Below are 16277 nucleotides of genomic sequence, written 5' to 3'. Positions count from 1 at the left end.
TTACCCACCAAGTATATCCAGGTCCCTGAGCAAAAGCAACCCCACGAGTGGGTTTGCCTTTACCTGAGGCAGGAATAACCCAGACTGTCTTCCCCAACAAATTCTTTATGTGCACCACAGGAACTTTATCCCCCTCTACAGTACGTAAAAGTTCTGATTGGGCTGGGCCAGCTCTGTTGGCAGATCCCCTGCTGTTGACCAACCAGGTGGCTTTTGGTAAATGTGTATCCCAGTGTTTGTCACTGTGGTTGGAGTGGCTGCAGTGTCTGCCACTAGGATTGGAGTGGTTGCAATGTCTATTGCTGGGGTTGGTGCAGCTGTTGTGCTTGGGAGTTGAGTAACACCAACAGCTGCATTATCTGTTGCTGTCGGGGTTTGAGTAGCTACTGTGCTTGTCACTGGGGTTGGTGTAGCTGCAGTGCTTGGAGTAGCCATATTGTCTGTTGCTGTCGGGGTTTGAATAGCTACTGTGCATGTCACTGGGGTTGGTGTAGCTGTGGTGCTTGGAGTAGCTATATTGTCTGTTGCTGTCGGGGTTTGAGTAGCTACTGTGCTTGTCACTGGGGTTGGTGTGGCTGCGGTGCTTGGAGTAGCCACATTGTCTGTTGCTGTCGGGGTTTGAGTAGCTGTTGTGCTTGTCACTGGGGTTGGTGTAACTGCTGTATTTGAAGTTGGAGTAGTTGCGTTGTCTGGTGTGGTCAGGGTTTGAGTAGCTGTTGTGCTTGTCACTGGGGTTGATGTAGCTGCTGTACTTGGAGCAGCTGTGTTGACTGTTGTGGTCAGGGTCTGAGTAGCTGCTGTGCTTGTAGTTGGCATAGCCGCGTTGTCTGTTGCTTTGCCATCAGATCCAGAGACATTTTTTTCCCTTTGAAGGTGCTGGATAGTGTTGAGCAGGGCTCTGTAGGCATAGGCCAAGCCCCAGCACGTTGCCAAAATTTGTCCCTCTCTGGTATAACCAGGACGACAGCACACCTCGTTTAAGTGTTTTACTAGTTTTTCCGGATGTTGCACTTGTTCAGTGGTGAAGTTCCAAAGCACTGGAGGGGCCCACTGGCCTAGGTACTTGCCCATACTATCCCACACACCCTGCCACTCATAACTGTCCAGCCTCAGGGAAAATCTCCTGGTGGTCCTCCTATATCGTCGTCTAACCCTAGACCAGATTCGAACCTGATACTGCTGAATTTTTGACATTAAACGAAATAGGATGTTCCTACGACGGGATGGCCGTGGGTAAAACACACTCCGTATGTTTGCCAACATGCTGATCCCCAGCACAATCAGCAGGCAGGTTTCAAGGGTACTCAAAGGCCATCTAAAACCTTCAGAACTCTCAATTGCTGTTGCAAATAGGCTGGTGGGGGAACGGGGGGTGAAAGAGAATGCTTCCTTCGTAAGTTTACCCCCCGAGGAGAAAAAAAAAGATATGCAATTGCTAAAATATTTCATTATATACCTCCCAATGTATAGTGGTGATGGCCACGCTGGAAGCACAAACCAGACCAGTTTCATGATCAATGAGTCTATTGTATTACAAGTCATTACCATGAAGTACAGTGAAACAAGAACCTTAGCCCAGGCCCCCCAGCCGATAAATGCTAAAACAGCAAATAGTGGCTGTAAGTAAGGTACAACATGCTGAAACTCTGAGATCAAGCGCAACACGTCTGAGAGCCAAATAATCACCATTGTGACGAGTAGTAACAATGAATGCTTATCACAAATATGATTAAACACACTCTGGTCAGATCTGTCGTTATCTCAACCTTTCGTGCCCCACGTTGGGCGCCAAAAAGAACTGTCGTGGTTTGAGCCCAGCCGGTAACTCAGAACCACACAGCCGCTCGCTCACTCCCCCCCCCCCCCTTCTTCCCCCCCCGCTCCCGGAGGGATGGGGAGGAGAATGGGAAGAATGTAACTCCCACGGGTTGAGATAAGAGCAGTCCCGCAACTAAGGTATAACACAAAACCACTACTGCTACCACCAATGATAATAACGATTAGTGAAATAACAAGGGGAGAGGATACAATTGCTCACCACCCGCCGACCGATACCCAGCCCGACCCGAGCAGTGATCTGGGCCTTCCGGGTAACTCCCCCCGGTTTATATACTGGGCATGACGTGCTGTGGTATGGAATACCCCTTTGGCTAGTTTGGGTCAGGTGTCCTGTCTCTGCTTCCTCCCGGCTTCCCCTCCTCCCTGGCAAAGCATGAGACTGAGAAAGTCCTTGGTTGGAATAAACATTACTTAGCAACAACTAAAAACATCGGTGTTATCAGCGTTGTTCCCAGGCTGAAAGTTAAAAAACACAGCACTGCACCAGCTACTAAGCAGGAGAAAAATGACTGCTATAGCTGAACCGAGGACAGTGAGCACCAGGCATTTGCTCATTCCACCACTTACTGACTCATAAGTGTTTAAACCACAACTAAAGCAGCTAGTGTACAAATGTTGAAACCATGTCTAGAACAGCTGTATTGTGAGCCATTAAAAACTCAGCAAAGGTGACAGCTGAGGCAGATGTTTAGCAAAAAAATAAACTGTAAGTGTAGAGTAAGCATTAGACGTGAAACTAGTCATTGTAGGCAGAATAGCTCTTCTGGTTATACCCTGTAATTTCTTTCTTTCCATTCTATATTGACTGAATCAAAGTCAGTGGAGACTAACTGTGGTTAATACACAGAATCATAGAATCATAGAATCATAGAATCAACTAGGCTGGAAAAGACCTTGAGATCATCAAGTCCAACCATGATTTGAAATTAGTCCTGTTCATCTACAGCAGATCATAAACTCTTTTATTCTCTCCTTTTTGGATATGCGTATCTCCACCAAAAGTAGTAGATCAATAGGAAGTAACCTTAGTGAGACAATAGGAAAAATTAATTTTGCCTTAATTAATTTTGCGTCTGTTGACATACTACTTAATGCCTCTTCCCAAATACTAGATTTAATGCTCCAGTACATCTAAAAGCTTAAAAGTACTCACTTCTACATTAGCAGGTCTCCCTTCAGAGGTGTAATGAATGTCACTGTAAGACCCGAGGAAGAGGACGCTAGTTGTCATTTTGCCAGTAGATGTCTCTGCTAAACACACTGAAAGGAACATACTTGGTTTGAAACATTGGCAAAATGCAGGTGTCAGTTGCATCCTTCAACTGAAGAGTAGGGGTAAAAACAACTAGGTCATTAGTAGTTTCTGAAGACTATTCTTCTTACATAGTCACAATAAAAATGGGGTTTACTTAAAACTCAGTGACTCCCAAGTTAATTAAATATTGTGTCTCCTGATATTATCTCACTAAGTAAGAAGAATTCACAAAAGGCAAAGCTTATGTATTAATATTCTTGACAGAAGTTATGAATGTAAAGTGTTGGGGGAAAAATATTTTTACCATTTAAATTCTACTCATTGTGAAAACAAGCAGTCCATTCCTACGTTCAATAGAGAACTTTCTTTACTCAATATTTCTCCTCAAACAAAAAAATCAGTATGTGGAAGAATAAATTTTAGTTTTAGGCTGAAATACTGCAGTGAAAGGTAGAATAATTACGCCCCTGATGGATAACATTCCGAGCTTCTTACATTTTGTTTACATCTATATGTTATCCGGCAACGGTCTTATTTGCAAAAGCCCAGCTTCTAAGCAAAGAAACTAATATTAGATTCTCATAATTGGTACTTGCCGTTAACATACAGCGTGATTTTCTGATTAATAATGAAAAAAAGATCTCAAAAGGCTCAGATCAGCTGGAAAAGCATCTGCTTAAAATACACACACGTAATTAGGAGAGGACGTCAAACAGACTTGATTACATATTTCATGGGTATGTGTCAAAGAGTGTAAAGCATTTGACTTACTTAACCCCAGGGTGACTTCAAGAGGATTTATGCTATCTAGTGTTTGTGATTAGCACTGTATAATCTGGATCTGCTGAACAAGTAGCGTTTTACACAATATGCAAATTTCCTTTTGCTTTAATTTAGCCCCTTTGGATTTAGCATAAAATCTCTGTGTTGCATGAAGAGCTGAAACAGCTGGATCCAGTTAGCTAGGAAATTAAAAATGTTAGAAATGAAATAAGGTAATTCTTGCCATGGTAGCCAGCCCACACTAGAATGGGACCCTGGGATCTGCAGAGGGATGTCTGCACATCCCTAATGCCAGCCAGACCTTTTTCTGCAAATGCCATAATGCTGCTCCCTAATTTTCCTGCATATAACCAAATTTATTTCACCACCCTGTCAAGTTTCATTTTCCAGGTGCATGTTGGTAAGAAAACTGTTCGTGTATCATCCAAGGAAATTAATATCCACACGGTAGCATTTTATTTCTTTGTTAGTGTATCAAGATGTGGCAAAACTAATTAGCGATATATTACACTGTTTAGAATCTAACGGAATTAGTTTATGTATAATTTTATTTTCCATTTCCCTTTCAGTTCTGTTTTTTAGCTGGAACTATACAGAGACAATTCTTGAGTATTTCTTATATGGGTCTTAAGAATAAAACTGAACAAGATTTTTATTTTTTCCCATTTTAAAAGGGTATTCAAAAAATAACAAGGACCCTAACCTAAATCAATCAATTTGTTTTCCAAAAGTCTTTTGAAGGTCTGCACCCAAGTCTAAAAGCCCTCACTTCTGTTCTCCTTTGAAAACTACAGTCCCGTTAAGACTTTATCACTTAGCAATTATGACAGCCTTGCACTAAAAATGATAATTCTTCAGATCCTAACTATATTCGATACAGAAAATTACCTAATGAGAAAGGTATTGCAGTCAGATAATACTTCTTCTCCAAGATATCCTTTGGCCATGTGCTATCAATGATGGATCAGTGTGTAGGAACCAGGGGATCCGAGTTCCTTTACTCTTGGCTGCTGTTAATATTCCTATAGCCTTTATTGAAGACTTGGTTTTACACCCATTCTTTCTTGATGGAGGATATTTATTGAAAGTGACAAATTTAACAATGCTACCTCAGGCAGAACTGGGAACAAATTCTGTATCTACAGTAAAAAAGGTAGGCCTCATCCATTAATTCAGACTTGCCTTCTAAATAGATTGTATGTGTTTGGCCGTACTTCCAGACAGTTGCACAAGACTGCTTCACCCACTTGCTCATTTTGTAATACTTATTCCTTAATTGTTTTAATTTCATCTACAGCCATTAGCAAATGTGTATTCAGTTGAGCATGTCTTTCCTAAGAAATTAACCACAGTCCCAACAACCTTCTTTTGATGCAAAAGAACCAACTGAGCTTTCTTTATAATCTGCTTTAACCAGTCATCTGAAAATGAAAACGATCACAGACTTATGAAGTCAGCTGTACATACACACTCTTTATATAAGACATCTTATTGACTGTTTTACCATAACAGGGACATTCTCACCCTTGAAACAGAAGTTTTTTTGCCTTTGCAAGATATTTTTTTCTGTTGTGAGACTGTGATCCTTTCCTTCTCAAGGAAAGCAATATCTACCTGAATAAGCTTGGATTTCAATGAAATATATATTGCAAATCAGAAATCACTCATAGAGTAATGGCCAGATAAGGGTTTCACAAATATAAAACCTGATGCTGAACCCTTGTGCTCCTCAGGGTTCTTCCACTGCATTCCCTGTTCTGCTTTACTGGTTTATTTCAAACACAAGAAACGTAGAACCTGTCCTGCCCAATACAAGTCACAGATCTAAGGGAAGGTAAAAAACCTACAACAGCATTTCCACCTTGACTAATCTGACAATTCAGCTTTCTAGTCCCAAAGGGATCATTAGCAGGAAAGTTATGTAAAAATAATGTCCTATACCACATTAAACTAATCATCTAAGCTCCTTTAATGGGCAATGAGAAGGACTGGTATTGCTGGCTGTAACTTCTCCTGTTCTAAATTTCCAAAAAATGTCACAGGGATCAAGCTGGTGAAGCACTGTCTGTTCCACCGACTGCAATGGGAATCTAAATGGTCACTCAGGTGTAGGTGCTGACAACAACATAAGGTAAATCCCACCCAGAGATTAAGTGTAGATCTGGAAATACATTTAGTCACCTAACTCCCTGCTCCCCTGAAGATTAGCATCTATTATTTAATAAAAGTAAAGTAAGTTTTGTAGCTGAGGAAAGAAAGTGAAGTCTCCCAAGACCTCATCTAGCTCCCTGGCCATTACAGTAGCCTTCTTGTCATGGAAGCATTCATAAGAGTGGCCATGCGGATGCAGTCCTCACAGTGAAATGCAATCTCTTGTTGCAAACATAAAAGTGAACAAGTGCAGGTAATTACTCTGTAGAGGTACTGATTCATCAGTCAGTCAGGGCTTAGTTTCCAGAAACCATCTGATATAAGGCAGAAATGATATCTTTCTTATATTATCCCGTGTTCAGTAAGGTACACAGAATTGCAAGAAATTTAGACTGTTCACATTAGTAAAACCTTGTTTAGTGGATGATCTGAATAGGAATGAGGCTCCACAGTTTAAGTTAGGAATAGGTAGGATTCATACACAATGTAATAAAACCCAGATGCTGATTGCTTAGTCATCTGCTGTACTACTGTAAAAAAACATCAATCTCCTTGGTTAGGAACACAATGGATTATTTTGAACTAAATAAATAGATATAGAAATAGATTAATCACTGCAGTTTATTAAATGTTCTTCCATCTTGCTTTCCTGATTGTGTACTACTGTATATCTCTCCTGATTTCAGTGATAGCAAGAGAGCTGGCCAGGATTTTATCAAATTTGTTAGATCACCACCCACTATCTCAAAGAAACTGAACAACAAACAATATGGGAAAACTATACTCTTACCAGCTTATTAACAACTTTGATTTATAGCTAGGCCCAGCTCAATAGGGACACTCACATCCTTCTGTCGTCAAACCGTGCTGGGAAAAAAAGGATTGGCAGAGGCAGAAAACAGACAAGAATGTGCAACTAATGACCATATTCCTATCTAAAAGGCTGTATTTAGGAATGAGAAGTGTAGGAGTGCAGCTCGTCACTCCTCAGGATCCAGAACAATTGTTCTTTTAAATTCACTGGCTCTTCAGCATTTCTGCTGGCTTTAGTAAAGTCAACACTGCGACCCGCAACACAATATGACTGAGAATACTAACCTGTTCAGCAGCTGCCAGATTCCCCATGCAAATGCTGTTCTTCCTATTTAAAGAAGGATGGAAGAGGAAAGGCAGGCACAGGCTATACTAACTGGCATACAAGAGACTCTGCTGCTGCCAACAGGGTGGGGTTAAGCCTTCCTTACTGAGAAAAATGAGATCAGTGGCTCCAGCATCTTTTCATGTGGAAACACATAAGGCCCCTCAAAACAGAATTGCCTCAGGTTTCTCCCTGCAGTCTTTAATATTTGGGATCTGCAATTTACACGGTCCTGCCAAAGGAGAAGTTCTCAATAGCTGCAGACCTCAAGAGCTCAGTTATCACTGGATGAGTGAAAAGCCTGTCAGTGTTGGACATTGACGCTCCCTGCCATTTCTTGCCTCAGCAAGCCATAGCCCAGTGAAAGAGCACCTGTGGGGATTCCCCAGTTATTAGCTGCCCCAGTTTCCTCTTTCCAGAAGTCTCCCAAGCATGAAAGGAGTCTGCTGCAAATTTCTCCCCTGTAATAAAACTGGATGCCACCAAATGCCTTCACTGCAGAAGTTTTGCTATTTTGTCTGAACACAAAACAATTATCTCTTGCCAAGATTATATTTTCTGTCAACTGTGCTGCACTTTTTCCTCATCAGCTCAGCTTTTAATAAAGGCATTTTCCCCTTCTTTTAGAGCCTAAGAAGCATATTTTTCTCTCTAGCTGTATTATGCAAAAACTCCCAAGACAGTTATGTGCAGTACTACCTTTCCTGTGTTATCTCTACAGGTCTGAGGAATGATTGACGCTTTTGGCCCTTTTCAAGGCCTCTTCATGCATTAGGCAGTTTGTGAATACAATCCACATCAATATTTGCAAATGCATATTAAAAAAAAAAAAACAAGCGAACATATAAACAGGTTTTTTTTCCAGAAATAAACCTTATATTCAGATTAAACTCTGCTAAGGCAGCCTTGGCAGGATTTCTTCTGGCAACTCACTTTTTCAAAGTTTCTCAAATCCTGCTCTAGCTGGTTTTTTCTGCTTTCAAGGGTACAAATGATGTCTAGTGTGCATTAGTCAAGTCACAAAAGAAAGACGAAAACCTGGACTGACGTAACATGCTAGCAGCAAGAGCTGTTAGCAGTAAATAAATAACTTTCTTTCTAGTTTGTTCTCTAAGCCAAGTTCATCTTGGGACAGAAATTTAAAAAAAGAAACAGTCACCTATCTATGGAAGGAGAGGTGAGATTTTTGGGTTTTGACATATGAAAAGTGTCATTATCTGGCATCAGAATAATTTTGGATTTTAAGCTCTTATGTACTCCCTTTGCATTTAGAAGTCAATCTTTTCTTTCTGATGCCAGAATTTAAAATGCCTTCTCTTTAGTGTATCCATATTTTCCTGTTTAGAGTGTGGATGCAGCATCTTCTCCCTAGTTAACTTATCAAACTTTTTTTCTGAGGAAAAAAACCCCAAATCAACAACTCATAACTCTCTCTCAAGTACAGTTAGAGAACGTGTTAATTATGAGCAGTTAGGTGAGGATATTAGTACAAATTGCCCAGCTTTATTTTACGTTAATGTTCATCTTGTGGCAAATAGCTGGCATAAAGAAAGTAAAATTTTCATCAATGATTCATTCTCTCTTTTAAACCAAGGGAAGAATTTCCCCCCAAAATGAGTTTCATAAATGTCAGCCAAAATGGAGCATCTACTTCCAACACACCTATATATCACAAGCCAGAACACATCTATTAATGTCATCTTTAATCTTACAATTTTTAAAAGAAAAAGCACAAATCCATTAAAATTATAAATGAAAGCAGCACCAAGGTTGAAAGCAGTAAAATTCACAAACATCACACCCATGGTCCAAGTTTAGTTGACATGCCCAGACAATGGCAGAATGAAATCACAAACTCCACACAGGAGAAGAAATCCCAGTAATCCCTGCCAATCTGACTGAGAAGAAAATTCTTTTCTGTCCCTAAACTGGATGACTTGCATAACCCTAAGAGTTTAAACACAACACACATGAGAATCTACACAATATCACTAAATGCAGGCTATCCCACATCCCATCACTGGCTGCAACTTGATGTACCGGAGGATGGTAAAAATTATTATAGGGCAAAACACAAACCAAAAGTCCCAAAGACCAAGTTAAAAATCAAAGTTAGCCTCACCATTTAGCATCCCACACTTTGTGATGCTTTGGCTGTTATGTGATATAATTGCCTTTATGAAAGCTAACACAACCTTTACTCTCCGGCAACCAACCAAGCATCCAGTGAATGTAAAAACAACTTTCAATTCATTATGTTTAGGAGACCTAGTCTACATTTTTAATTTTTTTCCAATAGATATCATATTTTCTTGTAAAGAGAATTAATGTTTCCTGAACAGACATTATAATTAAAGTACCGCCAGTAACATAATTGCAAATTATGTACCTTTTGTAAAACTGATGAAAATTTACTAAGAAAAATACCTACCAGCTAAGATTAAGTTTAAAAATCACATTGATGAAAGACCCCAGAAAATGGCTTAAATACACAAACATATCATGCTGTAACTCTGGCATGAAATATGCCTTGTTGTTTAATGGAAGTTGAGACACGTCAAGGATTTAGTCAGATGATATCAGACCCAGAAACAGATCTCTCTTTTTCACAACTCTGCCTAACACTGAATCTCTGCTTTACCTTCCATTAATGGTCTCCCTCCCCATCTTCAATAATTATACTGGTAGAATCCAGGTACAGTCCATCCCAAAAGAACTTCAGCAGTGCTTTTATTACACAGAAGGACACAATTAATAACAACAATACTTTGTTTATTTTGTTTGTTTCTACTCCATGCTATTTCCAACCTAGAATGAGAATTGCTGTTTGTGTTGCGGGAGTGCAAAGCAAGTACTCCAGGACCTACAGAAAAGTAAGATTTGGGAGCAGTTCACATCTGGCAGAGCATTTTGGCACTGAAAACTGACAGCTGAAGTGGGAGACATATGCATAAAGTGGCTTAAACCAAACCTGCAGTCCTTCTAGGTTGTGAAGTGTTTCTACAACATGCAACAGCTTTGTTGCATACATATAATGGCCAATAATCTCAGTTCAAAAGGAACAGAGGACCTTTGATAGAAATAAAATAACCTGCAAAACTCCAATGTTCTCAATGGTGTGCAGGGGAGAAAAAGATGGTGAGATAAAACGGCAATTATAAAGCATCAAATCTTTTGTCACATGGGTCACGCCAGGCACGGATATATTCAATGCCAATAGAAGTTGAAGGGCTAAATGTTTGGAAAGGTAAACAAACTGCTCCATGTTAAGGGCTTCAAAGATACTCAAACAGTGGAAGCCACTAAGCTACTTTCTACTGTTACTTTGCTATTTCATCTTTGTGAGTGCGAGGCAGACTAGATGTGTTCAATATACTCTTGTGTGTGCATTTATGGAGAAAAGTCTGTATACTTTTTTTTTTTCTTCCAAATCAGGCTGGAATAATCCAATACATAAGACCTGAGTAAAAAAAATACACTGAAGTCTAATCTTCACACTGTTGAACATGGAAAGTAAATCTAAAAAGGAAAATAAAGCTACTGCCATAGGAAATATGATCAGTCTTGTACCCTGAGTATAAATCTGGAACTTCATTCTTCAGTATTAGTTAACTGACCTGTGAGTTTTTCCAGAACATCAAATCCATGTTTCAGAGCAATGATATCAAGAAAAGAGACTGTGCCGTCCTCAAACCTAAAGAATGGAATAAATGAGCACAGTAAACAAATCATGCAGCTATGGTACAGACTTTAAATCTATTTCGAGAGCTATTTTGTACTCAGTGAATCTGACTCGCTGAGTGGGAACTCTTCCCTTAGGGATTCATCTTCCACTCTTGTAGCGTCCTGTGAAGCAAAAACATATTCATCGAAGCTATAGAGGTTCACATGAACAGTTGCTTGCACATAGAAAGTTATATTTTCCCTTGAATGTGCTACTTGTGGGTTTTGGATTTTTAAAGTAATGGGTAACAGTTATGTCTTATAAGCTAATGTTACAAGGTCCTTCTGACAATGTTGGGAATAGCTGAGGAGACAAGTGAAGACACTGTGTTTGTCCCACAACTCCAAAGTGATTATATCTAATACAATTGAGTTAGAAGGCAAGAGAAACCTTTCTTACCTGGAGCAAAGAGAAAGACCACTAACAAATCTCTCTCCATGTACATTCCTTCTGGAAATTAAAAATAACTGACCTATTACAAAAGCACTGTACAAGAGTGGGAGAAAAGGTGCATTTCCTACTGATATCTTTTAAAGGAAACACCAAATGGAAACAAAAATGATGGATTTGATGAACTACTGCAGCCATTCCCACAGTTTAGAAGGAGAAAGTGCAGCTCCAAGGAAGGAATGTATTCAGGAGGTGGTGCCCAAGAGAATTTCAAGGGGGTAGAAGGGACACTTATTTAGGCTTTACGTGCACTGCAGTGCACAAGAGGTTCTAAGGTGTGATAATTCAGCTTGCTTCACCACACAGGGGAATGCAGAATGATGCTCACAAATGATAAAGCCATAAGTGTACAGAACTCATTACCGTGTAAGGCTGAACCATGGGTCACAGAAAGTCTATTTAAGAAGGAGGGAGCTATCTCCAAAACTATAACAGTTAATGCTGGACATGAACTCAGCAGCAACAGCCCAAGATCTCATGGTTAAAGTTTAAAATTAAACTCTGACCATGAGAATGAGACCTTCCCAGGGACATGGTGTTCCTTGGATCTTTCTCAGAAAGGTCTGATGATGTCTGCGTTGAAAAATGAGTGGACAACATGGAGCATAACAGAGACACTCTTGGGCAAAAATACTTCATATGCACACATAATAGAGAAGAAAATAAGGGATTACTTTTTTTTTCTGGATGCATAATTTTTCATAATATGTGTAAAAAGCTTTTAGTGCCACAAGTAAGTATGCATTGTGAAAAGGCTCAAAGGTTAAAAATGTCAGACTTCAAACGCTTTGTCTTTAATAAAATAAACCTCAATAGAATTTCATAATAGGTCTCACTTCTGAAGTGATTTTTCTTATCTTCTTTTTCATTTTTCTATAGCTATCAAATAATTTAAACACTGCAAGTGATACTGCCAGGTGAAGGACATACAAAGCTTCCAAAAATATTTGGTAAAGTTCCACACAAAAGAATAATGCAAGAGTATTGTGCATATATATTGGTAATATGTTCATCTGGGATGAAAGAAGAGAGATAAAGGCGACAAATAATTATAAACTAAGTGATAAGCGAGAAGTGGTGGACTACTACAGGGATGAATAGCCCAACAGAGAACACTCATGTTCAAATATTTCAACACAATATAGGCCACAGAATCCTTCTTAGGAATTTCTACATTGTGTCTGGTAATAATTAATAGCAAAGCCTATTGCTCATGAGCTTTAGGGAAGAAACGTCACTGGTTGTCATTAACGAAATTTAAAATGGCCACTTGTGATTTGAAAGAGGCCTAACAGCAGGAATATTTTCACAGAGACCTGTGGACCAGTATCTGAGGGAAGTAATATCCTATCCAAACAGCCAGAAAAATTGAGGGAGAAGGAGGAAGAAGAGATAAGGCAAAGGCCAACAGTGGTTTTGGAATTAAATGCAGGAAAAACATTAAAAATTTGCACTGCCTGCAGAAAATATCATAGTGGTCCCACACAGCTGCCAAGGAGAGATTACAGAAAGGATCTGTGAGGGTGAATTGACCTGCCCTGCTCCATTACTGGCAATGGCCAGCAAAGCAAATAAAACACTGGCAACTGAAGACCAGAGCAGAGACACTGGCACTGAGCCTATCAAGAAGACTGCAGAACTTTCAACAATCTTATCATTATCAGAATAGAAAGGCACTTGAAAGGGCAAAAGAGGTGCCAGCTGGATCTTCAAAGGCCTCTGAAACTTACCTATATTAAAACAGAAGTGAAAATTTGATTTCTGTTGATTAGATGTGATTATTAACTAAGCAGACAACTGAAGTACATCAATTGCTAAGCAATAGAAGAGATACATAAACCAGGTTACTGTTGTAAGATCTTAAAGACTTTTATGGAAATAGACCAGAGTTTAGGAATCTCTTTCTATTCAGAAAAAAGAAAGCAAACACAGTTGTGGGATTTTGGTCAATCATTATGCTCCACAAGAGCACAATTGTTGTTCCAGTATATGCCACATCCTGCATTGTTTTATCAGACCCCTGTTATTTATTCTTTCTGTATTAAAAAAAAAATTCCTGCTGGGAGCTCCATTGCAAGAACCAGAAGCCATGAAAGAATTGAAAATAATGATAAAAATATTTGCTCAAAGATATGGGCAATTTTCTCTGTTTACGATTTAGATATGGACTATTTTGCAGCATTCCTCTCTTTGATTTTTTATGTTCACATGGCTCCCTGTATTTCTACACTACTAGCTTTCTATTTCTGACAAAGAAAGGACTAATATTTAGTTACCCCTATAATATGTATACTTATGCTATTTCCAGTGCACTTGACTCTCACATATATTCTTCAGATTTACTGAACACCTGATGTGTAATTTCATGTAAAAATTTACAGGAATAATATATAAATTCTGATATTTAGCAAATTAAGCATTAAGTGCTATAGTGACTTTACTTAGTACCGTCGCAAAACATATAATGCTATGAAGGGTAGCTATTAATCTCTTGGGACAAAAAGAGCTCTCTCACAGAATGCTTAACTGTATTTAAGATTGAGAAGAAACATGCTACTTGCACTGCAAAACATTGACTTCAATGGCTACTTTTCTGTTTGATGCAATTGATGCTTCAAATAAATTGTTTCCCCACTTGTTGTCAGTTTCGGTGTTAGAATAATCAGTTTAGGATGAAGTTAATTTGAATTCTGGTCTAGAAGCCATTTCCTGAAGTAATAAAGGCTTGGCAGTTGATGATGTATAAAGGATACTTACAAAGGCTAATACTGCAGAATACCAACCCAAGAAACAAGCTTACCTCTCTTATCTACTTCTTATTATAATTGATCCCACTTAATCACATATGGGATGAGCTCAGTTGCTTAGCTGATTGTGTTTGTGAGCAGCCGATACCATTTCACATCAACCTGATATCTGACAGATCATGGCATAAGAAAAACCGAGCAGTCTGCCTAAATCTATCAAGGAGTTGCAAAGCTGATGAACTGCTCTTCTTTTCCAAGTCACACAAGACCTCTGCTTCTAGAAGCACCAATTTTTCCTTTGAGTCACAAGAGAATTCTTCCCTGCCTTCTTTACGAAACAGCCTATAGCCATCCATCATGATCATCCAGTCATGTGAACTGTCTCACCATGCTTCAGTTATCTTTTGATATCTTAACTTTCTGTCTGGGCATGGAGCTTCAGTTCCTCCTGTTTGTTCCCCAGGCTGCGTGCATTGGTATACGTATACTTGAGGTGGTTAGTCTTCTGGTTCTCAATTTGGAAGGCAGCTAAGGAACATTTCTACGTGTGCAATTTCTGACCAGAATATAGCCCGGAGCTTTGAAACTTTGATAAAAATCTCATCATAAGGTCAAAAATAATCCCACTCATTTGAGAGCATTGCTGAGTCAATGCAAAGTGCAATGAAGGAGCATGGGGAGGGGGTGTGGAACATCACTGCCAGTCATCTTCCACTCTCCTTTACAGTAGAGTAATGAGTCCATTTAGGTCAAATAAGCAGAAGTCATTCCCAAGTTCCTAAAGCAGGTAAAAGTGAAACCAAATCCACAGAGAAAGCACATTTCTTGAATAAGCTGCTTTGCTTTTCTTTTTTCTTTTTCTTTTTTTTTAACATTTCTCAAGAGTAGAGCTGCCCTTTGAAGTGAGATGTTACATGAGTTCCTTTCATCTTTTCAATTCAACTCATTTATTTTCATCTAATTAAAAAGTACAACAATACAAAGTGGTTCTTGATATGCATTTAAAAGTAGTTCATTCAGATCCTATTTTTCACCTCTTAGAGATATTCCATATCACCTCTACATGAATCTACTGTCTTGGCAAATTTAATTTTTACATGTTCTACATTTACTTGTTTATTCTAAATCGACATTTGCTGGAATTATAACAGCACCAAGGGTATACAGTGTCAAGCTTATGGCTGTAGGAACAGGCTGTTTTCAGTCATATTCATGTTTCTTAGGTTAGTAATTGCCTCTCTGATACTAGCAGGGGAACGGATCTTAATTGGTCTCACTGCTTTCCAACATCAAAAACCAACATTTGCAAAAGGAACTGTATTTGTTTTCCTTTCCTTGAACTTAAAATGTATCATTACTGGTCTGTGAAACCTTTAGGGCCCTGTTCTGCTCTTTTAGCACATCTATCAGCTCCTGAGACCAAGTTCTCAGGTACCTTTCCAGGGTGTTTGTGGCTCTCCAGGAGACATGCTGCCCTTGGTCTGGCTTTGTCTCCCACAGAAAATCAGAAAACCTGGTCACATTGACACCAACAGCTGATTTTTAAGGCAACATCACCCAAGACCAAGCATTTATCTGTGTGCTTTTTGATCCTCTACTAGTAAAAACCTTTGGAACAGGATCTGATCCCTAAACCACTAACCTCAGGCACTCCCCTTGGACTAAATATCTTTGTTTCACATGGTGGATGCCACTGAAGCAAGTAAATAAAATTAGGAGATAGCCTGTTGTAACGGGCATGTATACTATCAATAAACTATGCTTTTGTAATAATCTAACTTTTGTGTAACTGCCTGCACAGGAGCATGTTACAGTAAGCCAAAAATTTAAATACTAGGAGGGCAGTAAAAAAATTAAATTATAGACCTCTGAATAAGACACCTACTCTCACCACTTCATCAACTCCTTTTTACCTCTGTTAGTGGCACATGAGTTAGTGGTTCATGAGTGATGATTGTTCTCACAAAATGAAAGAAGAATGCTTATCTAGTGCCCGAACACTGCCACTTGTGGAGCAGAAAATTGAATGAATAAATCAACCCATTTTTGTTTCTCGAATGTCCCTGTGCATCTCTCTTTTATATGCAATTTGGTGAGCTTCTAAGTGGTAACTTTGCTCACTACCCGTATCTGAAAAAATCTTCCCCTTTTCCACTAAAAGATTAGCAATCCTTGAGTGTGTTACTCAAA

At 39.2% G+C, this 16277-nt stretch overlaps 1 protein-coding gene across 2 annotated transcripts in view; it reads right to left on the bottom strand.

Moving 5' to 3' along the window:
* MOCOS (molybdenum cofactor sulfurase) overlaps nt 1–16277 on the bottom strand; it is a 213849-nt gene that overhangs the window by 84720 nt on the left and 112852 nt on the right. For both annotated transcript variants that reach the window (XM_030504653.1, XM_030504661.1), the window contains exon 5: nt 10784–10860. In XM_030504653.1, coding sequence (XP_030360513.1) covers nt 10784–10860 — 77 coding nt within the window. The remainder of the gene's footprint in view (nt 1–10783; nt 10861–16277) is intronic.

Source organism: Strigops habroptila, chromosome 1 (assembly GCF_004027225.2).
Source record: "Strigops habroptila isolate Jane chromosome 1, bStrHab1.2.pri, whole genome shotgun sequence".
Classification (NCBI taxonomy): Eukaryota; Metazoa; Chordata; class Aves; order Psittaciformes; family Psittacidae; genus Strigops; species Strigops habroptila.
The sequence above is the reverse complement of the archived record's forward strand: the minus strand, read 5'-3'. Positions and strand labels throughout refer to the sequence as shown.